Source organism: Ctenopharyngodon idella, chromosome 10 (assembly GCF_019924925.1).
Source record: "Ctenopharyngodon idella isolate HZGC_01 chromosome 10, HZGC01, whole genome shotgun sequence".
Lineage (NCBI taxonomy): Eukaryota > Metazoa > Chordata > Actinopteri > Cypriniformes > Xenocyprididae > Ctenopharyngodon > Ctenopharyngodon idella.
In genome coordinates, this window is record NC_067229.1 from 29,498,496 (window position 1) to 29,526,151 (window position 27,656).

Below are 27,656 nucleotides of genomic sequence, written 5' to 3' on the forward strand. Positions count from 1 at the left end.
GAATCACCATGGTTCCCAGGCATCAACCACAAACGCACATATACAAAGCAAAGCATAAGGAACATAGGAAGCATTTGTTGTGTTAAAAAAGAATTCAGCCTGGTTCAACATCTGTCATTATTGAAAAAATATTACCGTCAGCTGTAGTTTCTGAATTGGCTATAAGGTTAAGAAAACTATCATTAATTACTAATTATGCAATGTGAGAGGAACGTGTGGCTTGCGGTTTAGCTTTCACTCAAACCCTATGAGGGATCGTTTTAGTCTTCTTCTATCAGAGTGCAGAGCCCTAGGAGGGCAGACGGTGAAAAGTGCAGGTCTGTGATAACTAGCTAAGTGGAAACAAGACCTTTCATCAAGGCCTCACTATAAAGGCTGTCTGTGAGTCAGCTTAGCGAAGGCTGCAGCCAGGTCTGTTCTCTTATAATACAGCATGTGTAAGGAAATGTAACAAAGTAAGGAATAATTGACGACGATTCTTAGAAAATAATGCTTCGCATCATGGCCGTTACACCTCGGGTGTGCATTATTTTTTTATGAATTCAACACCCCGGAGTCAATTATTCCGTTAATACTATGGTTACCACACCTCAAGACACAGTTACGATGTTGTATTTCAAGACATTTGTCAGGTTTTTGTCCTTAAAACCCTCTTGTGTGTGGGACTAATTTCTTACGCATCTCATCCCAAGTCTCCACTGCTAATTCCAAAACGTCATTTCAGAACTAGTAACGAAGGCTTGAGCCTTGATAGCAGACTAATAGTTGATACAGTTATTAACGCAATTGAGAGAGAGAGAGAGAGAGAGAGAGAGAGAGAGAGAGAGAGAGAGAGAGAGAGAGAAAGAGAGAGAGAGAGAGAGAATAAGCATATGTGAATTGGCCTAACTTACCTGCGTTTGTGCGTCTCTCAAGGCAGCAGTGTCTCTACTAATAGCGAAACTACAAGTTTATCTACCTCAAGAACCGCAGTTATTACCTTGATGGTGAGAAATGTCATGTATCTTTTAAGTTGCTAAACTATTTTACTGATTAATTCGTCAGAGCAGCGCTGACAAAATCTTTCTTTGTGAGTGTGTGTCCATACTATACAGTACGTGTGCACGTTTGAAAGAAAGACAGAGCGCGAGAAAGTATGTGCTTTCAGGACACAATAAAACATATTTTGTGGCAAAAACCATGAAAATAATTTGTCGTTTTCATCCTATTGTTTACTATATTCATCTGCTTGGTCTGTGTCGTTGTGGGTTTTCTTTCATTTGCGGTTGTAGGCTGCAGGACCTAAATAACTAAAATCATTTGGCGAAGTGATATGGAACTGCAATGCGGTCAAGACCTGCTAGAACTACTTTAGCCGTACGTTTCCCTTAAAATAACTGCACACCTTAGAACATTGGTCAACCAATCAGATTAGAGTATTCAACAGCCCCGTAGTATAATACTAAAATATTACAGTGCATGTAAAAAGTGTGTAACTACAATAGTAGTACACAATAAATTATACAATTTAAACATTTTTAAAAATATATATATATTGCTTTATTATTCAATTAATAATATTATAGTAATATATTTTACATCTAACAAATTTCCTGCACAAAAAAATGTAGATGCTTGGTTAAAGACTTTTTCTTTTTCTCTTTTTTTTTTTTTTTTTTTTTTTTTTTTTTGGGACAAAGAAAGAAATGGATCAGTTTTGAGCATGATAATGTCCAGAGTCCAGAGTTACATGCTCTTCTAGACAGACAGGAAAAGTTTTAGGATAGGCTACACTACTCTTAAATGGCACAATGAATATCAAATTCAGATTATTTCTAGGAAGTTGGTGAGGTATTCTAAGTAAAGTACTCTTCACTTAATTGGTGCCACACTGTTGGATTTGACTAGCCAGAAAACTCCAGGCCATCCCTTTTACAAGTGTTTTTTTTCCTAACTCATGAACAAAGAAATCTTTGAGAATCCACAGTATTCATTCAACTCCATGTGTCGCAAGAACTGGCAAAACCTGCTCTTGTCATGACCAATTCTTTCTAAACACGAATGATAAATCTGGATCACTACATAAATATGTGCAGGTCTTCAGCATTGGCAGTGTTGGTCTCAGGAAATTTTCATGGATATTATTTACTGTTACGCCATACTGTTCTGTTTTCATGTAATGAAACTTTGTGTACAAGACATACAAAACTTAAGCCATAATGGTGACGAATAGCAGAAAAGGAACGAGTTGAAGTTTTGGATGAGTTTCCTTCTTTAGAAGGCCTTTAGTGATACAAATGTGGGTTTGTTTAGCTCAGTATGGCTTGAGAAACAAGCCTATACGTGCAGGAGCTGCTCAGCATGGTTGTTGTCCTAACAATCTCACATACACTCAGTATGTACATCAAGTTTATTTGGATTTTAGGGTGGGTGGGAGAGAGGAACATCTTGTAGCCACCTGGGACCTCAGTGCTGCGGGATGTTTTCTTTACATAATGACAGCTGACATTGCTATGTCCAGTGAAATCAATGTTAGTATGTATATATGTTCATGATTTTACTCTTTCCGACAAGCATTCACTCAGTATAGAAATGTGGGTTTAATAAGTAAATTAATCCACACAGATCAACATATCAAGTCACAAAAATGGCTTCACATCACCACATTGCGTCTGGAGCTGCACGCTTTTGCTTGGGTTTAGAATCACTGATTGTGTGTACAGGAAAGACAGCAGCAGTAAAATGTGTCTACTTGCTATGAAGACAGATATTTAAAACAGCCTCCATCATTTACCAGTTATACTCGTACAAGTGTGCAAAAATTTATATTGGGTAAAAAAGAGAAACATTACGAACAAACTTACTTAATAACAAGAGTTACTATATCAAATGTCTAGCAAATAGAACAGCCTTGAAGCATGTAGAGACACCTATAGAAGATGAAAGCCCTTCTAAAGTTCTTTAGAAGATGTCTTCATTTATTTGTAATCACCCACTTACACAACATATATTGTGAGTGTATAAAATATTAATATGGTAAACAAAAAAAATAATCCAGCCACATTTAGAAGTGAATAGCATTATGAATAAATGCTTAATTCCTTAAAAAGACTGAATATTTGTTTGGCCTGTCGGCTGAGGTTTGATGAACAACACAAAATTGAACCTGACTACACTATTTTTCGAGTTTCATTTTTTGTTAAAATAAATCAATTCAATAAAAAGTTTCTCACATCATTGTATGTAGGGTAAGCTATTTTAAATGTGCAAAAATGTAGGTGAGATAATAGTAATTAAAAAAAAAAAAAACACACATTTTGTATGAAAAATATCCTAAAACTTAAATCAATTGTAAATGCTACAAGTTAGCCATCACACCATTGTTTCATAAAGTATGAAAGTCAAATATCTTCTAAAGACATTTAACAATGTTATTAAATAATTATTGAAATTAAAAATTTACTTTGAATGAGCACTAGACAACAGCAAAGGTAATGTAAAAGTAAAATAAAGGAAATACACAATGAAATATCCAATATCAGCTGTGTGTGTGTGTGTGTGTGTGTGTGTGTGTGTGTGTAATTATCATTTCATTTTAGTTATATTTAGTAATACGTGGATTTCTGAGAAAGAATCATTGCCATTTTCTAAATACTTCTGAAAGTAAATTTTCCACATAACCTTTTCCATTTTACCATTTGTATTGCTTAGATTTGAATTGCTTTGAAAGTCGCCTCGCTTATTCCGCTTCAAATCACCATCTCTCACTGAAAAAGCATGATGTCGCTTCTGTCATTGTAAATCACTGCCAGTGTGAATGTCCCTTGACTTCTCCAGTGGGTGAAGTTCAAGCCTTTTCTAGTCACATAGGATAAAGGAAGCCATAATGAACATTGTGAAGTGCAGTGAAAAGCAAGGCTTAAACAGGGACAACCAGCTTTCACATTAGAGACAAATCACATTAAGGCACAAATGGGACAGGCTACGGGCTCACAGATTTCTGAGAATAGTGCTCTTCAATGTTGTTTGGGAAAAGGCCAAAACTTCAGCACAGTAAAAGCTCCTGTTTTCACGAAAATAACCAAACCACTGTAAGGCACCTAGGGGACATGGTGAAATGATTGACAAGATACAGTACATTGACATGCTTCCCTCGGGATAAAACATGCACCAACTAAGTTCACACGCAGAATAGCTAAACGGGAAGCTATATAGAATACATGATGCTGCTGGTTTATTTAGGTTCTCTAATGTAAAGCATGTACAGAATCACAGAGCTCCGAATGAAAAATACCAAGTTACACAACTGAAAGTTCATAACACGTTCGCCGAGCAAAAGTCATTTTTGAGTCTACTATTTACATGGATTCAAATCAATAAATGCAAAAAAATTCACATCTGTGCACTAGTTTTGCATTTACATGTCCAGGCTCTGAATTAGGGATGTCAGTACACAAATTCCTATGATCGATTATCATTTAAATTAACAATCGATTAATTGTTAACCTTAATACTGCAAGATGCATCTACTATAGTAGCATATAATCACTTGTATGACCAGATGTGCAAATGGCACTCAAAACGGCAGCCTCCTCACTCGAATGAAAAGGTTTTATAGTCTAAATAAATGTTAATACATTGAAAATATGTTAATATTTAATAGTATGTTAATAGTACAAAGCTTTGTTTGCAAAATAAATAACTGGTTAGCAGGCAAATGTTGCATCGAGAACATGGAAACATTTGGATTCATGCCAAATGAGAGAGGTATGTGTGCCCATAAATTTAAATTAAGCCATACGTGGGTTTGTGTTCTGTTTTGCAGGTTGGTCACTCGAATTTCCATGAATTTAACTATATTTTGTGAGGTATTTCACTGGATATAGAATCTCTTGTAACTTTTCCCAAACACCCAGCGTCCTATATTTCCGCTTATTTTCTTCCTGTCGTTTATTTTCTTCCTGACATTCACTTTTAATCCATATTTTCGCATCTTTTACTGTGGTAAAAAAAAAAAAAAAAAATCTGTAGACCATATAACTTTTTATTTGCCAAAACAACAAATAGCATTATTAGCCTAACCTAACCTAATTATTTTATAGAAATAGCCTATACTGTATTATCTCATGGGTTTCAGTCTTTTTATCTCTCCTCACATTTAATTTCAACACAGTTTGTGCTTGTTAGCCTGCAGCGCAACATCTAATATAAATGTCTCTATCACCAAATAATCGTTAGCATCCCTACTCTCTGAATAGACAAAGAGGTATAAGAAAGAAAACAACTCTCTGTACTTGAGTCCTGCTTTCTCATACACATTATTCAGCCACTAGCAATCTAATGCTACTGCTAATCATATAAAATGCTTCAGCCATTACTTGGCTATCGAGCGGCTCTCAGGATCTCTGGGCTGTCTCTATCCATTAATGCAGAGTACCTCATGATAGAGTGTCATGTGTACTCTCTTCTTCCTTGTACAGTGGAGACGCAATTATAGCCTTTTTCCAAGAAACTCTGTTTTGACGTCCAAACCAAATTCTTTGAATCTGGAAAGATGGCAATTCATAACGGAATGGATATTTGTTGGTCAGATTAAGCAAAAATATTCACTAATTTAATGCTAAAAACTGTGAACAGAATAGTGCAAAAATACTTGACAAGTCTTGCTGGAGCCACAATGGGAGCTGTGGTGCTCATTAGGATGACTCGAGTTCGAGTTTGGCTTGCAACATGTACTGATCTCATCCCTATCCTCTCGCTCCAATTATTTCCTGTGCCCTGTCCAGTGCAAACTTGCCTCGAAATTCTTGATCATGTGGATTCCTACTAAGATGACTGAATTTCGCCATGAAAATGTGCCGAACATCAGTAAATGTGAACGCACATTTAGGTCCACATTCTAGTTTAGCAATTTTTTTTCTGAAAAAGACATTGCTACTGCAATATTTCTGTATATGTAATCAGCATATTGCAAATACACAAAGAAATGTACATTCTTTAAATGGTAACATCTTCTAAAAATACTGGTAATGCTCTTGACATTTATTACGATGTATTTTAGTAATTTCTGACAGTAATTTAATAATCCCATTTATTCTCAAACAAAAAACAAAAGTCAAACAGCTTAGAAAAATAATAGCACATCTCTCTTCAACAAACCATTTTTAGGTATCACTCATGCCTATAGCATAAATGGTGCACGGCAAACATTTAAGGCCTACTCAAGGTTAGAGGTTGAAAAATCACTGGATGAATTATTCATTAAGTTTGTCGATCAAAACTTTTGATCCAACCAAACAAACATACTGATAATGGAGAAGATGCATTAGAGTCAGTCCTTTGCTTTATTTGATGAAATGTGCCTTTGTTGCAATGAAAAGGAGGATGGGAACTGTATGCCTACCTTAGTAATAAGTATACGGTACTCCTCCACCAGATGGTCATTGTTATGACATCCGGCCAGTAGCTGCCACACCTCCCCTCTCAAGGCCTCCGGGACACCACTGCGGACCAGAGCCGGCAGCTGTTTGGGTCGCACGGCCAAGTTAAGATGCCTGATGAAACATTACAAAATCAACAGGGACTCATGGTTACAAATTAATTACAACACTTAAATTCAAGACAGTCCATGTTGTGTCTGCACTGTGAAACAGTAAGGGTATTTTTTGTATGTGTTGTGAATTTGTAACTTTGTATTAGCACATAATGTGATCTGTATTCTTCCCACCTTTTTAACACTTAAGGTGTGGTGACATTTACCGTTGTTCAGCGATTTTTTGTAGGCGAAATCTAGTTATTTCAATAGGAATACATGTGATCTGAAATTTCGCACGAGGGCGAAAGATTTCCCCACAAAGATTTTGTAACAAGTGACTTCTGTGTAAGCTGTGCTTCATAGATCACTACACTATTAACAATGGACATTTTTTGCCCATTAAATTTCGCTAATGTGACCGCAATTTACACTTTTTGATTAAAGGGGCTATAAGTAGAGTTCAGAAACCCTTGTTATTAGTGACACCAGTGGCTATTATGTGAACTGCAGCCAGCAACTTATTGCTTGCGGTCGCACTCGTGCATACGTAACATACAAGAGACTGAACATGATTCAGTGCCTCGATATACTCACAGCGAAGTTCTTTTTCATTCTTTGCTTAGAAATAAAAAGAAGTTGGAAATAACTTTGCAGCGATATACTGCTAATGAACATCCAGACGGTGTCCACACTGCTATGATATAAACTGGGGTCCAAAACAACATTTTCATGCATACTGTGTAAGAAAACTATTAAGCAGATATATATACTATTAAGCAGAATATTACATTAATGTTCAAAAGTTTGGGGTTGGTAAGATTTGTTTTGTGAATATTATTACATAGAGAATATATATATATATATTTAAGTATGAGTTAATGATACTCACTCTGGCACACAGACAGAAGTGACATTCTGGTGTTTAATTTATTCCATAGGACCTTTTACTAAAGACATGTTTATATAAGACAATGTTAACCTGCTAGAGGCACAATCTCTGAATGTGGTCTGCATATTTACCAGCATTTATTTGTATTTGTTTATGGAATGTCTTAAACGGCGCTGGTGCCCATTTTCCTCACTGATTAAAAGGAAAGTGCATACTTCCACCGTGTTGTAGTGTGCACAAACCTTCCCTCAGGGATTTTTACCACTGATATTACTCTGCCAATCACTCAAAACTGACAAATTCAATTGGGATTATAACTGCAACCTGTTTCCTCCAATAAGAAGAACTTTGATCAGTTTTTTTTTTTTTTTATAGCATGACATTATGCTGTCATATGCATGAGACATGTGTTGTGTAAATACAAAGTCAGTAGAATCTTTTTGTTGTTGTTGTAGTTGGATATAGCAAATGTGCCCCTTAAACCAAATGTTATTGAACCAGGAAGCACTGACATCAAGGGCCAGGGACTCCAGCAGCTCTGTAGTCACTAATTTGACATATTCATCTAAAACAAAGTGATTTTATTCACAAATGTCATGTATGTGAATCATTTAATATGAATTTTATGTATTTAAATAACTTGGCCAACTTGTGGTCATAAAGATGACAAACTTTTTGATGCCCCAAATTCAATGAAAGGAATCTGTACATTTTCATGCATAGTGACCCATTAATACAGCGTGAGAAAACTGTTAAGCAGATTTCAAATGTTTGGAGATTTTTGAAATGTTTTTTGAAGATGTCTCTTACACTCACCAAACCTACATTTTATTTAGCCTAATAACTTTTCATAATATCATTTAAAATGTAATTTATTTTTATGATACTTTCAGCAGCCATTACTCCTGTCTTCAATGTAACATGATCCATATTTTTTTCAGGATTTCTTGATTAATATAAAGTTCAAAAGAACAGCATTTATTTGAAAAAAACAAAAAATATTGTGTAACATTATAAATATCTTTACTGTCACTTTTGATCAATTTAATGCATCCTTGCTGAATAAAAGTTTTAATTTCTTTAAAAAAAAAAAAACAGTAAAGACATTAGTGTTAAATATTTGTTGTTTTTTGATACTGTCACTGTAAGTAAAATAATGCAATTCAAAGTAAATATTACAATTTTCTATATACTATAATTAGATGCATAAACCTGAATAAAAATGTATTTATAATATATAAATATATATAATTATACATTAATATAAAAATTAATAAATATTTAACAAAATATTGTACCAAAGCAGCTTTTTTTTCAGTAAATATTTTAAAATATATATATTGTAAGCATATTTATTACGTCACATGGGCAAATACATTTGACTGCCTCCAGAGCAAGACATCGATAAATAGTTATACATCATCGCACCATAGGCCCCACCCACTGGCATTCAGTCGCTTAACAGCTGACAATTGACTACACTGGATGTGAGCGTCTCGTCGCGTCAAAAACAAATAGAGTCCATTATAATCGCTGGCGCTGTCTACACTACAGTATACAGATGCACGTTCAGTTTCTGACGTACTCCACGCACTTGTGTCTGTCGACAACAGGACAAATGGAAGAGTGAAAGAACATTCGCTTTGACGCGTCCAGTACAAACAGTTTGTTTGCGTCTCTGTACAGACTTCAGAAGGATCCCAGCTTCGGAAACAAATGGATGGTTTATTTTAATGGCATCCCAGATCATATCAAAGGATTACATGCTTGTTCGGAGCATTTTGTTTTGTAAACCAGGAACAGTGTAATGGAAAGTTTGCAAAGAAACATTTGATGAAACAAACCGTAAGTAAACGATTTCAAAATGCTTTGTCTGTAAATTTATATTGATGAAACACTTACTTGCGTGTATATATATATATATATATATATTATTTTTTTTTTTTTTTTTTTTTTTGCAAACAACCTTATTAACATTATAAATGAACCTCAAGGAACATATTAAAATAATTTAAAAATCCATGTCATGACTCCTTTAACAATAGTATGACTGTAAATCTCAGCTTCCAAATAAAGGAAAGCCAAGGGCTTAAAGAGGAGAAAAATTAGGGACTAGATGCAGATGTGAGCACAACACACACAAAGACACAGCTGTGTTCTTCAGGGTGCAGAGACAGTCGCAAGCCTGTAATTAAATTCCTGGGATTTTTAATTGAATTCATCTCGAGGTTTTGATTAACAACAATAAGAGTAATGGGAGCGGGAAATAATCTTAATAAGACCCTTATCTGTATTTGACCATTCCCTCATCCCCCAGTCTCTTTAGCCCTCTCTTCTATTGCTCCACATTAAAATATCTCTCTCATTTCCCTCCCATGAATGAGTTCTTAAATTAGAAATGGTGTGTGTGTGTGTGCACATGTAGAGATATTTTTTGGCTGGAGACAGAAAAAAAGATTGTGTGGGACGGGAACACTTGATTTTTGGCCTGTTCTATAGCACTTCTCTGCATAGAAAGCATACGGCACTGTCAAGCAGAAAGAGGCAGACAAGACAACGTCTAATCTAAATGTGCATATGCTAATGTGGAACAATTAATCTCTACAGGAATCTGTACAAGCTTCGTATCCGACCCACGGCTCTTAAACAACAGTATTGTGGCTCAAAGCATAATTTTTCCTGCCAAGAGTTTAATAAATTTACACCTGTGGCTTGGCAGGGTCTAAATTGAACACCTTACAAAATGCAATTACATAAAAATAGATTTACTACTTTTTGAAGGGTTTTTTTTTTTTTTTTTTCTCGAATGGGGAGAGGGAATAATATTTTTATTCAGCAAGGATGCATTAAATTGATCAAAAGTGAGAGTAAAGACATTTATAATGTTACAAAAGATTTCTATTTCAAATAAATACTGTTCTTTTGAACTTTCTATTCATTAAAGAATCCTGAAAAATTGTATCACAGTTTCCACAAAAATATTAAGAGACACAACTGTTTTCAACATTGATAATAATAGTAAATGTTTCTTGAGCATCAAATCATCATATTAGAATGATTTCTGAAGGATCATGTGACTGAAGACTGGAGTAATGATGCTGAAAATTCAGATTTGATCACAGGAATAAATTATAGTTTAAAATAGAACAGTTACTTGTAATAATATTTCACAATATTGTTTCTATGTATGTATTCTATCCTGTATCTATTAATGTATTCTTGATCAAATAAATGCAGTCTTGGTGAGCAAAAGATACTTTCAAAAACATATTAAAAAAAATCTTACGACCCCCAAACTTTTAAACAGTAGTATACATGCTCTATTATGTGTCTAGCATTTATTAACTTTTGTTAATGTTAGTTAATAAAACATTCATGTTCATGTTCGTTCACAGTTAATTAACTAATGTTAACAGATACAACTTTCGATCTTAAAAATGTATTAGGTTAACGTTGAGATTAACATTAAGATGAATAAATACTGTAGAAGCATTGTTCATGTTAACTAATGTAGTTTACTAATGTTAACAAATGAAACCTTATTGTAAAGGGTTACCAATATTGTAATATATTTAATAATAACATTACATTTGTCTGTTGTAATTTCTTTACTTTCACACAACCTTGAGCCTTCATTTCCATTTGTTTTCAAAGCACTCACCATTTAGACAGTAAATCTCCCCAAGTTTCCAGAATTTTTTCGCCACATTCCTTAGACACGTCTCCAGAGCCACTCAATAACGGCTCATCATTATCTGGGAGGATAGTGGGAGAGAAAGAGCCAGAAAGATGTTACTCGCTTCTAAGGTTCAGTAAAATCTCCATATGTGCTAAAATATATTAGGTTATGTGAAAGTGAAAGGTTATGTGACATGTAGACAAGTATGGTGTGCCATACTAGGAATTTGTGCTCTGCATTTCACCCATCCAAGTGCACACACACAGAGTACTGAACACACAAACCATGAACACACACCCGGAGCAGTGGGCAGCCATTTTTGCTGTAGTGCCGGGAAGTGATTGAGGGTTAGGTGCCTTGCTCAAGGACACCTCAGTTGTGGGTACTGAGACTCAACCCCGCGACCTTCGGGTTACAAGTCAGACTCTATAACCATTAGGCCACAACTGCCCACATGTACATGATGATGTGAATGAGAACAACTCTGAATGACAGCCGAGGGCTGCTCACCTTCCTCCTCATCATCCTCAGGAGGGGATGGCACCATAGAGCCGTGAGACGGCAGGATGCCAGGGCTCGCTGTGGTCTTCCTCCTCTCTCTTTCTGTCTCACTCTCTAGACTCACCACTTCATACAGCGTGTCTGAGTTACTCTTCCTCTCTTTGTTCTCCATCTGAGAGCAGAGTGAAGGCACAGTAACACACCGATCTTTTAAGGACTATCTCCATATGCTTGTTCATACTACGGCCTTGTCTCAAAACCTAGTGAGCACCCAGTCCTCCTGATGTGAAGGCTAGCTCAAATTGTTGCAATCAAAAATGTGACATTTTGGCCAAAACATGAGTTTGTTAGCTTAATTGTATTTAGCTCAGTAGGTTTTGAGGCACAAAATTTTGGTTCTCCAGCAAAACAGTTCCAGCTCGTCCTCACCTGTCTGAGTTTGAGATAGAAGGTCTCGGTGTAACTGCGTTTGCTGAAGGGCCAGAAGAGCCTCTCGTTGGGTGAGCACACTCGAACCCGCGTCTCCAGCAGGAACCTCACAGGCTCCTCCACCTCTGTGATCACCAGGTCCACCGCAGTTGTCATATACATGAACTTATCTGTGTCATACAAGTAAAAGAACAGCACATGGTCATCAAAGCACACTCATATTAGTTGAGTTTATTCATGATGTCATTCACAATAACTTCTTGAATTCCAATAAAGTTTGTCTAATGCTAATAATAATAATAATAATAATAATAATAATAATCATTATTATTATTATTGCTGCTGTTGTTATAATAATAAAATAATAATTAAATTACAAAATAATTATAATAACACTTATAAAAAATTTCATTATTAAATAAAAATACATTTTATTTGAACAGCACCTTTCATGCATTAAATGCAGCTCAAAGTACTTCAAATATCAGTAAAAACAAATTGCTAAAATAATAATAATAAATATTATTATATTATATATTATTATTTAATTACAACAACAATAAATATTATTATTAGTATTATAAGTATTATTATTATTATAACAACAACAATATTTAACAATTAGTTTTTTGACATATCAATGTACAAAAGGTGTTAAACAAATTTTTTTCATTTATATTTATTTATTAATAATAATACTTTATAATTTCATCATTAATGATGAGCATGAAAGTTGCTATACAAATAAAATATATTTTTATTTAATGATAAAAGTAATTATGTGTTAATAATTCGAAGGTGCTATACAAATAAATTGTATTTTTATTGAATAATAACAAATAATTATGTGTTAATTTATAAGGTGCTATACAAATAAGATGTATATTTCATAAAATAATAATAATAATAATTATTATTAAATATACATTTTATTTGTATAGCACCTTTCACACATCAAATACAGCTCAAAGTACTTCAAACCTTAGGAAAAAACTTTTAAAAAATAACATTTAAAGTGAAAACATTTTAGTATAAATGTTTAATATAAATTAGAACATAAGTGTGAAAAGAACGATAATAAATATTATTATAAAGCATATAGTTCAGGCCCTTGATTCTGATTGGTTGAGCCATGTTCGAAGCCGTGGTAAATTACTCTACAATTATAGACCTGTATCTTTTTCTGTTGCTGTGTTTATTTTACGAATAAAATAATATTAAAAATAAATATTTTTATGGACTAACCATTTTATAAAAGCAATAAGCCCCATTAAGCTGTGGTTTACAGGGAATTTAGAACAGCTAAGGGGGAGTTAACATTCACTGTAAACCACAGCTTCACAGGGCTTATTATTGCTTTATTGTACTATAGTTAACTCCAGTGCTCTAATCTGATTGAGCAAGCAGCATTACAAAGGTGTGTAAGTTAAAAATCTGAATGTTTGAAACCCGTTTCAGTAGGGGCTTTTTGGGGCACAATGGCTAAATGCAACTTTTCCAGATCACTTATAGTTTAAATTACAATTTTCCAAAAATATCAGCATCAGAAGACCTCAAACAATGATTTGGAACATAATCTCCTGCAAAATGAGCATGTGTATGAATCAGTACCTTTAGGCGTCTCCTCATTCACAGCCTGAAACTGAGGAGTGTTGGGATTCCAGCTCCCTGTGATGATGTAAGACTTCCCATCAGAACTTTTGCCCATTGATTCCTAACAAATGGGTGGAGGGCAGATGAGGAGAGCCAAGAGAAAGAGAGGATAAGACAAAAATAAAGTCAAACATTATCATGAATTCAAGAATCTTCATTTGTAGCTGTAGATCAACTCACAATGAATTAAACAACTGTGGGCAGTCCCAGCCAAAATACTAACTGCTGATTGCTGGCATTGTCTACAGTACTAACGGGATTGAGGACAACACTTCCAGACAAAACTTGAAAACATCATCACATTGGCCAAGCAAAAACTGTTTCAGAAGTGAAAAGTTTAGTTGTAGTTACAGGACACATTTCACTTAAAGCATTCTGATTTCCACAAAAATGGAAGTTCTGTCATTTATTCAATTTTACAAATCCAGAATCCTGCAGACTTTCCTTCAAAGTCCATGAAGAATATGCAGGGAAAAGTCGACAGATTATGTAACCTGATACACTAACGGCTGCAGACCTTTTTTTATTTATTTTCATTTTCTTTTCTTAGAATAGAGAACCTTAAGTGTATTAATTACAAAAAATATTCACATTTGGTAAAATTAATACAAAATTAATTCAAGGCAAGTTTTAAAAGTTTGAAGATCCATGGCTTAATCAGGTTTTTTAAAAGAAATTTGAATATTTTTAGAAATATGTAAATTCAGATGTGTTAATTAACATTATGTAATTTTACTGTAAAAATACTGTTTTTGCAAGTAAAAAACTGAATTACCACATCATTTACAGTTTAAAACAGTAAAAGGACATTACCAAAAGTCCGCATATGATTATATAAATAGATTTATATAAATAGTTTTGTTTCTTTTTTTGCTATAATTAACGTACATTCAAATGTTTTGCTACATTTTCAGTTATTTAGTTAATGCTTATTTTTACATAATTTTAGTGTCCTGTGTGTTATTTGATCGACATTGTGATTCAAATCTAGGATGCTATAAAGCAGTGTTTCTCAACCGGTGGGTCGTGACCTGAAAATGGATCACAGGATCATTTTGAGTGGGTCATGGAGTCTGTAGTCAAAGAAATGACTAGGGCTGGGTAAAAAAATATAGATTTCTCGATTTTATTCGATTCTCATTTTTACGAACCGATTTCGATTCTTAAATCCCAAGAATCGATTGGTCTAGTCTGTTTTCAGTTGATGAATGAATAGAACATTGTAGCGCTCTTCCCATCTAATAAATGACAATAAGCTTTGTGCTTTGCTACTTTTGATATGAAAAAACGCTGTTTGATGTGGCGTGACAGATGGCTGTAGCCTCAGATCAAGAGAGGCGGTAACGCGAAGTGCGCGTGAACTGATCATCTCCTCCACTTTAATACCAGTTACAGCGCGAAACAAACATTAATGAATAAGCAAAGGTATGTTCAAAGACACAGTACACCTTACCGAAATCCGTATCCTGTCTCATGGAATAGCTCAATCAATGTTTCAAACGCGAAAGACATCAATAAAACAGCTTGTAAACATGTCATGTAACGTAAAATTTACCTCAGAAACCATATTCAGTGACCATAAACTCATTAGTCAGCTATAAAACTAAACTCTAGAGAATAGCATTTTGCTAAATATGCACCATATTACACATTCGTTATAATTTATAATGTTCTTCAATATTTAATGCATGTTTGAATAAATCCGTCAACAGCCACCATTTAAATAATGTATTTCAAAAAACGAATTGGAGTAGAAATATAATTACATAATTGTAAAGTTAGTATTTTAATTTTATTATTATAAAAACTTCCTTAACTTCCACTAATTTAAGTGTTTGTATACAAATCAGTTAATTTTAACCTTCAATATTATAGTAATGTAGAACTGATTCCCATGTATAGTTTACAGCATTAGTTGAGAGATTTTTCCTTCAGAAAATTTGCCATGTACTGTTCCTTATATATATCCAAAATAATCGATATTGAATCGAATCGAATTGCAAGCTTATGAATCGAAATCGAATCAAATTTTGAAATTTGTGTCAATACACAGCCCTAGAAATGACAATAACAAAAAACTTAAATCTAAATGTTTTATTTTTGCAAGACTTTTATTTTGAAATACATGCGTGAAAGCTGTTGACCGTTCTGTCAGATGTCATTTAAGTAAAGTGTGCCTGTCAGATGAGTTTTTTTCAGGCTATATGCTATATGTGTCATTATAAAACGGTTAGTTCCTGTTCTTGATTCTGATTGGTCAATAGCTGTGTTTTATTCACGACTGTATCACTACACAACACCCTTAGCAACCACTCTTAGCGACGTAAACTGTATGTTCGCACTTGATATTGTTCATTGAAGCTTACTGTATCATGTAGAAGAGTATTGTAAGAAAGAGATCAAGTGAGCAAGTTTATTACCTGCATTCAGATTTAGCATTTTCCTTCAGGTCAGTCCTATGTTCATAATAAAAACTCTGTTTTAATGTCCGATGCATTATCTTGTCCTTTTAAAAGTTAAGGGATTTTCCCGTGACTGACAGCGCTAGTCAAAGCATTTGTCAGTTGCATCTTGTTCCGTGTTCACAACAATTCAGTCTTTTCAATGTAAATGTCTTCGCTACTGACTGGCACATAAAGTCTTCATAAAGTCTTTGCCGCCATCTAATGGCGTAATAGTGTAACTTCTGTTGCTGTTCACGGTCAGGGACTATTTTTTTTTTCGGTGGAAGGAAGGCTTTTAGTGAAAGTTAACTTCATGAAAGTTGCACTGATACATATTTGTGGCTTTAATATTTGTATTGTGTGGTAACCGTTTTATAAAAGCAATAAGGTATTCAAGGCTAGTGCTGTATCATGAATAAGTCACGGTTGAAGGGGTTGCTCCACTTCGCGTCATGCCTAACAACGCCCTTCAGCCGTGACTTATTCACGATACAGCACAGCCTCTCATACCTTATTGCTTACTTATTCTAATGTTATTTTCAATACTGAGCCGGCGTTTGGACGTAAACACAGAAGTGCTGCACTGCGTCAACTGCGTACGAGTCTGACATGGTAGAGAAGAAATTGTTGAATAAAGTCGTTATTTTTGTTTTGTTTTGTGCACAAAAAGTATTCTTGTCTCTTTATAACATTAAGGTTGAAGCACTGCAGTCACGTTGACTATTTAACAAGGTCTTTACTACTTTTCTGTCCCTCGAATGACGGTAATTACTTTGCTTTCTATAGGGGATAAAAAAAAACCTTGGATTTCATCAAAAATATCTTAATTTGTGTTCTGAAGATGAACGAAGGTCTTACAGGTGTGGAACGACATGAGGGTGAGTAATTAATGACATAAATTTCATTTTTGGGGGAACTAACCCTTTAATTAGTAAGTCATGAAATTACCAAAAAGTACCAATAAATTACACAACTAGTACATCATGTGTTAGCTGGGAAGGATTTGCATGCAGGTATGATGTTCATTCTATTCATCAGGATCAGTGTTCATGAGTTTATTAACAGTTCATATTAGTATCGTGTGTTTACCATAGTAACTGTAGTTTCCGTAACCTTAACACAAAATACCACTTTATTTTCACTTTGTGCTGTTTTCTATATTTTTGATGACTGTGGTGGCTCATACTAAACTTACTAACTTTATTATATTAATAAAAACTTTTTGGGACTGCTATTTAATAGCCTTACCTTTATTCATCAGTGTTGTTAAAGGTATTTTTTTTTTTCATAAACACTTTTTGTTATACTGGTTGAGACCCTCTTCACATCCTGATAGCAATCAATAATAGAAGTGGTCTAAATATTAAAACATGTACATATATCTTCTGTGGAAGTCTCAGGACCAAAAAAAAAAGTCTGAATGCAATGATAGGATGTCTTACCTGCCTGTCAACATAGGTATTTCCATACCTGCTTAAGCAGACATCACACATTGTCAGCGCATTCAGTAAGGCTATGCAGAGTTGTAGACAGACAGTCATCGGGCGCCAAAAACAAACAGCAGCCACCTTTTAAATTTCCTTCTGAACCAAAACAACGAGCTTATGCTGCGTTCACGCCATGTCATAATCGTAATTACGAGGTGGCAGCCCGTGGCATTGTACCCAGAGCTCAGACTCCGACTTATGCGTTTCTATGGCAACACTATCAATGTTGAAATTAATCTGCAGCAGTCAGGTGGTACAACTAGAGCTCTGTAAATTGTTTATGTTCATTATTATTGCAATGTTATGTGCTTCGAAACATGAGGTAATTTAATGGCATCTCTCATCTCGTGAAGCTTTGCAGACTCTACTGTGTGCGTTTTGAAGGAGGCGTGGCTTTGAAGAGCGCTCTGAAGCTTTCACAACTAGCTTGCTATTACTAGCCTCTCTCCGAAACTGCCTACCCCTACCTTTAAGTAAAGTGGGACGGTACTTGTGTGTATATCAACCATTTTCCAGAGATAAATTTGCTTGGTTCAAATTCCTAAAAATATGGGTTAATGACCACGGGAAACTGCGGGTCCCATGGCCAAACCAGTTGAGAACCACTGCTATAAAGTAATTCATTGATCAAGGAAAGATAAGGGTACTGGAGAGGGACGGATAAGTGAAGTTAATGCAAAACTAGAGATGCAGGTTTGTCTTACGCCACCTACCAGGTCAAGCAGATGCATATCACTGTTCTTTACGTTCTTCCCCGGGCTCAAGAGCAGACCAAAACACCTGAAACACAAACACGTTCCTCACTGGAACAGAACCACAGAGGAACTATGCATATTGACTGTAAAGCTGCACATTCGCACACCCATTTGGGGGTGTTGAGCCTGAGAAAATATATATAAACAGAAAAGCACAGCTGTGCATTCAGGCAGGGTTGGCTTCAGTTCAACACAACATCAGTCACCATGGAGAAAAACCATCCTCCGTTTTCTCATGGCCCGAAAGGAACACTTGAGCTCAGAAAACACATAATTCAATGCATGTTTATCATTAATAAATGAATTATTGGTTGTTATGGGAGACATGGGGCTCTTCTGGATGAGGATGTCCTCTCAGTGGAGAGAGCCTGTGTCACTGTGCAAAGCACATACCTCTCGATAGCCAACTCTTTGTTGGACGTCTGTTGAACATAGATCACAATCTTTTTGTCCATGCCTGGCCGCAGTTTGAAGCTCTGTCTGTCCTTGTCCTTTGATACGGCACTGATGGACACAAAGAGTTTTCAAACGCTGGCTTGGGTGAATCTCACAAAAACATTGTCCAGATTTTACCTCAAAATGAAAAGATTGTTATTATTTTGATGACACTTAAGCATATTTTCCCCCAAAATTCGCATTACTGCAATTATACATGTGGAGAATTTACATTATTCTCAATGGTGATTCTCATTAGATTCTCATTACTGTAGTAAAACAATTCTTTTTTAATGAAATTATCATAAATTGAAGATAAAAGTTTGGAGTAAAACGGTGATTCATGCAGAAATTTGTCAAGTAAAAAGCTGTTCAACAATACAGTAAAACAGCAATATTGTAAAATGTTATTACAATTTAAAAGAAGTGCTATCTATATGAATATATTTTAAAAAGTAATTTATTCCTTCGATGCAAAGCTGAATTTTCAGCATCATTCAGGCCTTTGCACACTGAGTCCAAAATTTTCGCATGCGTTTTTTTCATATTCGTGATCATAAAAATTCGTTACGCACAGAGACCTTGCACACTGAGTCCGACGCGTATTAATGAATCCGTTGCGAAAAAATTCGCAAAATAATACAAAATGAAGTCTTCAAGCAGTGATCATGATTTAGCTGTCCTCTCTCTTCTTAAAAAGACAAAAAGAAAGAAGAAATATTGGGTACGTCCAATCCTGAGATTGCGTAAAGAGGAAGGGGAGTTCCACCTCATCAAGGAGCTGCATGATTATCCCGAGCGTTTCAAAGTTTACTTTAGGTATCAGTGCCTCAGTTTGATGCTTTGCTAGCGATACTGGCACACTCTATCTTTATATTCTGTCTCTTTCCGCACTTTGTTTGTCATACAGTGCTACTGCTTTGTGCTGTAGACGACGTGGATCAACTTGTCAGATGGCATTGGGGATTTTGCCGTTTGCGTACAGTGGCTCTGAATTGTCAAAACATCTCTCAAAATGCGTGGCACGGATGCGAAAAACGCAGAAAATCGAACCTGATCCGAATTTTTTTTTATGACGGACGAAAGTTTCGGAGGCAGCGTGTACACGTGATTGACACAACGTGAGGTCGTATTTCAGTATTTTTTATTGTGCGAACATTTCAGATGTGTGCAAAGGCCTTTACTCCAGTCTTCAGTGTCACATGATCCTTCCGAAATCATTTAATATTTCAAAATATGTTGAAAACAGTTGTGTTGCTTAATATTTTTGTGGAAACTGTGATACATTTTTACATTTTCTATGAATAGAAAGTTCAAAAGGACAGTATTTATTTGAAACATTTTTTTTGTAATGTAAATGTATTTACTGTCACTTTTGACGTGTCCTTACTGAACAAAAATGTTTTTTAGTTTTAAAAATCTGAATATAAATGGTAGTACAAATATATTCAGAATAGTCTTAGCAAAAGCCAAGACTAAAACTAAGTTTTTGTAAAAATGAACATGCATCTCTTGCATCCAAATGGAGCAAACAGTCCTTTCAAGGTAATTCTGTCATTTTTTTCCTGTTGTTTTTATCCAAAGTGACTTGCAGTCCATTTATAACAGGGACAGTCTCTCTGCAGCATCAAGCTCATGGTGATGGAGACAGCGAGGTTATTTTGGGCCCTTTCCTTAAATACTTTTCTCTCTTTTTGTCTTCTCTGTGCAGCACTGAAAAAGCCATTGTAAACACACTATATAGGCCGCTAAAAGGTTTACAAACTGCCCGATTTTTAATTTAACTGTAATATTATAATTAATATAAATTTAATTAATATAATAATATTAATAACAATATTATAATTAGAATATTTCACACATAGGGAGATGTCAGTGCTTGTTACACTGAACAATGCTTCTTTACAGATGTTAACAAGCCATGAAAGTATATGTTTCCTTTGAAGCGAGTTTTTTCCACTGCTTTACAGTGCAGGTCTGCTGCAAATTTGTGTTAATAGAACTCTGTGCAGGGCGGTGGAATGAGGCGAAGATGTAAGGAATGATAAATGACAGGAAGCATGTGTCGACACTTCAGAGAAAGAGAAGAAGAGGTGGAGGAACTGCAGATTTTTCTATTTTTATCGTTTCCTTCATCAAAATAGGGCAGATGACTTCCGATGGCTGAATACCAGAAAATAACACCTAATTCAATTATGCAGTTAGAGACAAGACCTCCGGGGTTAAACTCAGATATGTACGGGGAGACCTGAATGAACTTTAATGGAGGGAGAGAAGCAAAGTGTTTCACCTAAATGTGCCCTTCCCATCATCCTCTTTGATCTCCAGACTGACGGTAAAGGTGAAGACATCGCTGTCTGGCGTAAGAGGTGGAGCCTTGGCTGCGAGTAGAGCTTTATTGGCTGATCGGCGGAAAGCTGTGGCAAAGCTGTAGAGTATTCGGCTGACCTACAAACACACACACACACACACACACACACATCTCAGTGATTGGAGTCAAAACAGTCTCCAGTGACACAGGCTATATTACAGTGACTCACAGTCGCTCTGTTCTCAGGTTATCAACACACTCATTAGCACACAAAGATAGAAATACACACAGCTGCACCTCTGCTGTTTTAACATTTTACTCCACACACATTAGGTTTGTCTCAAGATGGTCAACAAGTCGTCAAACAATCAACCAGTCATTTAGGGTGTACTCACACTAGGCACGGTTGCCTTGAACTGAGCCCGAGCGCGATTGTCCCCCCTCCCCACTCCCCCGCTGGCCCGCACTCATATTGCACTTAACGTTACGGGCCAGAGCACGCTTACGTCATATACAATGCAACTTTTTGAATGGAAGAAAACAGGAAGAAATGCACTTTCACGCTAATATATTTATCATTTATGCCGCGCAACTATTTTCACTTGCACGTATCAGAGGATTATTACAAAGGCAGCTGATAATGGAGAAATTTGCAGCTTTACTCGCAAACTACAATTCCTGTTTACCAATAAGGTGAGAAGCAGACCCGTTATAAACCCAAATACACTCGAATTAATTACATAAATTGTAAGTGTACTATCAAAGTAGTAATAAAGATGTTTGCCGTCGTAATGATGACAGCAGCGCACACAAAGTAGTAGCTGTTCCGTGCTCAGGCACGGTTAGCGCTCACACTGCATGCGAACTGCACTCGAACCGAACCATGCTCTGGCCCACCTCTTCCAAGCGGGCCAGGGACGGCTAAACGAACCGCGCCCGGGCACGGAACGGAGCGATCACACTTGTCAAACGAACCGGGCTTTGGGGGTCAAATGCGCTCGGGCACGGTTCAGAGCGCCTAGTGTGAGTACAGTACTGAGGTTGGCTAGTGCAGTGTTACAACCCAACTAGTGGGTCACAACCCAAAAGTGGGTCACAAGACCATTTTAAGTCGAGGAGCCTTTAGTCAAAAAGAAACAACAATGTACAGTTTACCATGGTAACTGTAGTTTACAGGTATTATTGGGACCCACAAATACTCCCCTATTGCATTACTATTCATTATATTCAACATTATATACAGTAATTTAATGTAGTAATGTCAATGAAACTCTATAAACTTTAATTTTTTTCCCCTCATGCAGTACTCGCACTTTCAATACAGGCATTCGTTGCATCTCTTAAGCGGACGAGCCGCACACTCACAGACTCTCCCGATGCTCGCTATGTCCGGCCTCTCCCGCTATTAATGCACTATAACACATTTAAAATGCTTTCAATATACAACTGAAACTAAATGTGATATGGTGATTTAAATGATGTTTGTGCTTTCACTTTGAGGAGTGGACTATAAATGGAGGGACAGAAATCTATCAGGTTTCATAAAAAGATAAATGAAAACCTTATAGTTTTTAAACGACTTGAGTACATGATGACAGAATTTACATTTTGGGTGAATTATACCTTATAAATACAGTAAGCTGAGCCTTGGATAAAACTAATTCTATATCGTGAATCATATTTTTTACATTAACGATACATATAGTTGCATTTTTATAGAGCGATATCGCGATACAACGATGTATCGCTACACCCCTACTCATCAGTGTTAGTGATATTCTTACAATTTATGTTTATGTTAAGTAAAGAGTGGATGGTACTTATGTGTGTGTGTCCATTTTTGAGAAATAAATTAGTTTGGTTCAAATTCCTAAAAACTTGGGTCATGGTTTCATGACCTAGTAGAGAACCAAACTATTGGAGTATCCCTTTATTCTAAGGGGATATATATACATACAAACACATAAACACACACACACATTATATATATATATATCCCTTCAGAAAAATGTCCACTGATGAATCATGCATAATAAGAAAAGGAGTGTGAATTTAAATTTAAATAACAATATTAGATATGTCTGCATGGCTGTGGTCTCCCTCAAGCTGAGCTGTAAGTGTGTCTGTACAAGAGGAACTGGATCATTTTGGGAGCATTTCAGGTTAAATTTAACCTAACAGCTGAGCTTGACATACAGTATGGAAGCAAAAGGTTTGATCACAGAGCAAATACTAACAAGTGCCCCCCCTTCAGACTAAACCAGAAAAATGCAATCATTCTATCAGAAAGAAAAAAGAAAAAAAGCACCACACAAGCATATCTCACGGAGAACAGGTCCAGATCATATTTGACCCCAAAATCAAAAGAAAAAAAAAGAAAGAAAACATATGCCTATTATTAAATTTTTATCGTTGTGATTTTTCTCACAATTAAAATACATTGTTCCCCAGAATTCTTATTGTTGTTATAATTTTAAAAAATTACCATAATATTAAACTCAATTTTTTCTTGGAAAATCTGCTTAATTATTATTAAAAAAAAATAATGTCACAGTGCAAATAATTCTTAATGGTCTTAAAACAGGCTTAATTTTTATTATACCAAATATATTTTAGATATAATTTTTTATTAAATATATTTATTCATATATTAATATATTTTTTTTCAGAGTGAAATATGACCTGGACATTTCTTGACAGTATTCATAAGATTCAATCAATAATTTCCACACAAATATCATTCCACAATCTTCCTTAACAAATCCATGTGTAAAGAGCAATTGTGTTTTTTCTCACCGCCTCCTGGATCTCACAGCGGAAGACGTGGATGCGGAAGATCTCGGAGTTGTAGTGGCTCTCGGTGAAGGCGAAGCAGTCGCTCTCCGGCGTGCCGTCATGGCCGCGAACACAAAAGAGGATCTTGTAAATGGGGTAGTTGGCAATCTCAGTGCTGGTCTGAGGGTCCAGCAGCCTGATTGGATATTCAAGAACAAGATGCTTTGATGGATTATCTCTTGTGGTGTTTGAACCAACAATTTTTCAGTTACCACTCTTTGTTGCTTTTGTCCGTATCTTCCCAACGTACCTAACGGTGCCCTCTGAGACTCCGGGCACGGAGAGGGTGACGTCCAGAGGCATCTGGCACTGGCTGCGGAGGATGCTGACCATACGCAGGGCCTCCACCTCACTGCGCGGGGCGTTCACTGACGCACAGCCCAAATACGTCAGTTTACTGAACACCACGCTGTCCTCGTCCGGGACAGGGGTACCAGGACTCAAGTCAGAGGGCTCATCTACAGGAAGTGATGGGCAGAGAGACACACTCCATTAGAAGACTCAAAATGAAACTTTTAAACTCAATGTTTTGGACACACTTGATTTATGTTTATGATCTTAAAACCTTTTAATCTGGATGCTTCTGATTAAATGCTTAAAATTATATTTTTGTACACCAAAATAAATAGTGCCTACAAATTTATTTGTCATAACTAAAATTAAACAGGAATATATGCACCTTGATAAACGACCAGCAGATGGCACTGCCTGCATATGTGTCACACTGACTCTACACACTTTTCTCTGTGTGAAAATCCATGACATTTTAATATTGGCTATTTTTACATTTCTGAACACAAAAAAATGGTTTTGAAACGTGATTGCCATGCATATTTAAAAGGTACACATCATACACATCATTTTGTCAGTAGTGTTTTATAAAAATAAATGAATTATGAAATATCTTACTGGATATTTATTTGATTTTTTTAATATTGTTATTTAAAATAGAGTTAAAGCCAATTATTGGTTTGCATTTACAGCACCTCTAAAAAAATCAAGTAATCAGAACCAATTAGTATCTCAAGTGATAAAAGACTTGGGTTGTGAACAGGCCTATAAAGTCAACATCAAATTAAAATGTACCCCATTTAATTTCTTAGTCATGTTCAAGTATTCCTTTCACTCTTAATTTGCAGATGGTGTGTACAGTAGTAGGGTGATTTTTGTATTTTTTTTACCCCTGTAAGATCTCTCGTTGAGTTCGCTCTCCTGAGCTCCCTGAACGGGCAACACTATCTCAAGTTTAGGGGGCATTGAGCTGGACCGTGTTGGCGCAGCTGTAGTGGGATAGCCATGGTCACCCCCAACCAGTTGGTCCGGTCCGCCCACCAGTTCAGTTACCGAAGGGTCCATCAGCACATCTTCCAGCTCCTGCTGTAACTCCTGCTCACTGCCGTTCCCCACAATCTAAACACACACACACACACACACAGACCCATCAGTACAGTCATTCCACGACTCATCTAAGACACATTTAGGATCAATAGGGTGAATGGACTGGACAGTACCGGACCATAAAGATCAATCAGTATCTGTGCAATTAATCGTAATCAATTTTTCAATTTCGATTTTGGCTTCCAACGATTATAAAAACAAGATAATCGACGTAAAACGATTGTTGTGCGGCATTCCGTCCAGCGCACCTTCCTTTCCTTCACAACAGTGTGCTTCATTCCTCTCTAAGCCAACCTTAACATCTAAATCAGCCGAATAAGTAGGTGTTGCAAAATGCAATCTACCATTGCTAAACTTGGTATAGTATTATATGGTATCATATGCTAAACTGCTTGGTTAATACCAGTGTTATTAAAAGCGCATTAATCCGCGAAAGAGATACTGTTCCCTAGGTCACTTTCTGTGCACGTGCTCCGAGACAGTGCGGAACGAGCATAAGAAAAGTATTCTGTGGGCTTCAGATACGCGCCTAAATGGTCAAATAACCAACACAAATATGTCAAAAAGCTGTATTAGAAAGTATCCTCGTAAACACAGTCGGTTATGTCTTAAGTGAATGTAAACCGTTGAGAAAGAAATCACGTGTGGAAGAGTATAAAGTGACAGCAGCCTAATAAATCCGCTGCAGTCAATAATGTTAATCAAACAACAAAAGTCAAAGATAAAATCACTCACTGCTCTTGAATGAATAACTTCTGTAGTTTTAATAAGGATTATACTATATTTAATGTATACCGCAGTGTTATTTTAAATTTGATTACTTGATTCAATTTCTGTTGTAGGCTATTACTTAAGCTATCTGAATGCCACTGCCAGTTTTTGCTTGTAATTAGTTTCTTTGTTCTTATTGTATTGCTGACTGTTTATTTGTCCTCTGTAACTGTTTCGAGGACTTTTTACTTACATTTATGAACCTAGTATTAGTTTTTGCTGAAGTATCGATAGTGAAATTTCACTGACATTTAAAATTACTCATATCATGAAATAAGACTTTGATTATATCACCCACCAATAATCGTATTAAATAAGCGTGATTTCAATATTGACCAAAATAATAACCTTGATAATGATTTTTGCCATAATCGAGCAGCCCTACATCTGATCTGACCTGAAACGTTTCTAAGATGCATTTTTAAAGGTGAATTACTTAGTTTGAAAAACAGCAAAGTAAGTATCAAGTATCAAAAGTATCAAAGACCAAAGTCGACAGTCTAAATGTGCATATTGAAGACATACTCACAGTGAAGTTCTTTTTCGTTCTTCACTTAGGGGTAAAAAGAAGTTTGAAATACCTGAGCAGCAATATACTGTTAACAAACATCCTGACGCCACCCACATTTAGATAAATATGTAAATATGTGCTGCGAGCTTTCATCTCAATAGCAAAAACACAACAAAAATGACAGCAATGAGAAAACAGCAGTTAAGAAAGCATCTGATCATATGTTTCCACTCGCTCTTCAATTCAGCCCTCCATTAAAGTCATGTCATATTTATATAGCGCTTTATACAATAGACTGCTTTAAAACAAGCAGCTTTACAGTATTAAACATGAAAATGCAGTGTCTGTGTCATTTTTAATTAGAAGTGCGATTTCTTCTATAAAGCAGTGTGCTTATGTCTTTACTCGCATCTAACCTCGACGGACTGAACAGAAGAAATGAACTGGAGAAGATTTCCACGTCAATGAAGGCAAAACCTCAGAGCCACAAACTCCTATTATGTCATGGACCAATGGTAGTTTGAAGGCTTTTACCACTCGGAGCAAACTTTTCCAGAAATTTCATTTTGGCAAGCCGTTTTCTAACTCCAGAAAAAAAAAACTGATTTTGTTTGAAATGATGTCACACCTGTTCATTCCTCACTTTTGCTTGAGTCCTTTAGGGGCTTTTCTAAGCAAACATTAGGGCTGCACGATTTATCTTGATTAAACCGCACACGATTTGGCAAAGGCTGAGATTATTTTATGCGCAGCTTGTCAGAGCTGTATGGCTTTCTCCATCTGAAAGCCAGAGGGCGCTCATGCGCAGAAACTCCAAATATGCCCTGCCACAGAACAAGATAACACGCATCATATCGATGTAGCTGAAAAAACAGAAGATTGAAATGCTTGGATTGATTAAACATGGCTAATAATCACACGACTGCCTTATTCTGTGTAAGAAGCCACGTCATCTCACAGAAGGATGCTCAAATGTCATTATGAAGTGAGTTTGGAGTAAAAACATGTTATTATTAAATGTTGTCTTTTGTTAGACAAGATGTT

General features: G+C 35.9%; 1 protein-coding gene across 4 annotated transcripts in view; it reads right to left on the minus strand.

Moving 5' to 3' along the window:
- LOC127521930 (rab GTPase-activating protein 1) overlaps window positions 1–27,656 on the minus strand; it is a 97,252-nt gene that overhangs the window by 42,784 nt on the left and 26,812 nt on the right. For all 4 annotated transcript variants that reach the window (XM_051911421.1, XM_051911420.1, XM_051911422.1 and 1 more), the window contains 11 exons: window positions 25,114–25,342; window positions 24,183–24,390; window positions 23,894–24,068; window positions 21,077–21,234; window positions 18,745–18,855; window positions 18,310–18,376; window positions 13,624–13,726; window positions 12,013–12,182; window positions 11,593–11,755; window positions 11,065–11,158; window positions 6,383–6,533 (listed from right to left, as the gene is read on the minus strand). In XM_051911421.1, the coding sequence (XP_051767381.1) occupies window positions 6,383–6,533; window positions 11,065–11,158; window positions 11,593–11,755; window positions 12,013–12,182; window positions 13,624–13,726; window positions 18,310–18,376; window positions 18,745–18,855; window positions 21,077–21,234; window positions 23,894–24,068; window positions 24,183–24,390; window positions 25,114–25,342 (1,629 nt within the window). The remainder of the gene's footprint in view (window positions 1–6,382; window positions 6,534–11,064; window positions 11,159–11,592; window positions 11,756–12,012; window positions 12,183–13,623; window positions 13,727–18,309; window positions 18,377–18,744; window positions 18,856–21,076; window positions 21,235–23,893; window positions 24,069–24,182; window positions 24,391–25,113; window positions 25,343–27,656) is intronic.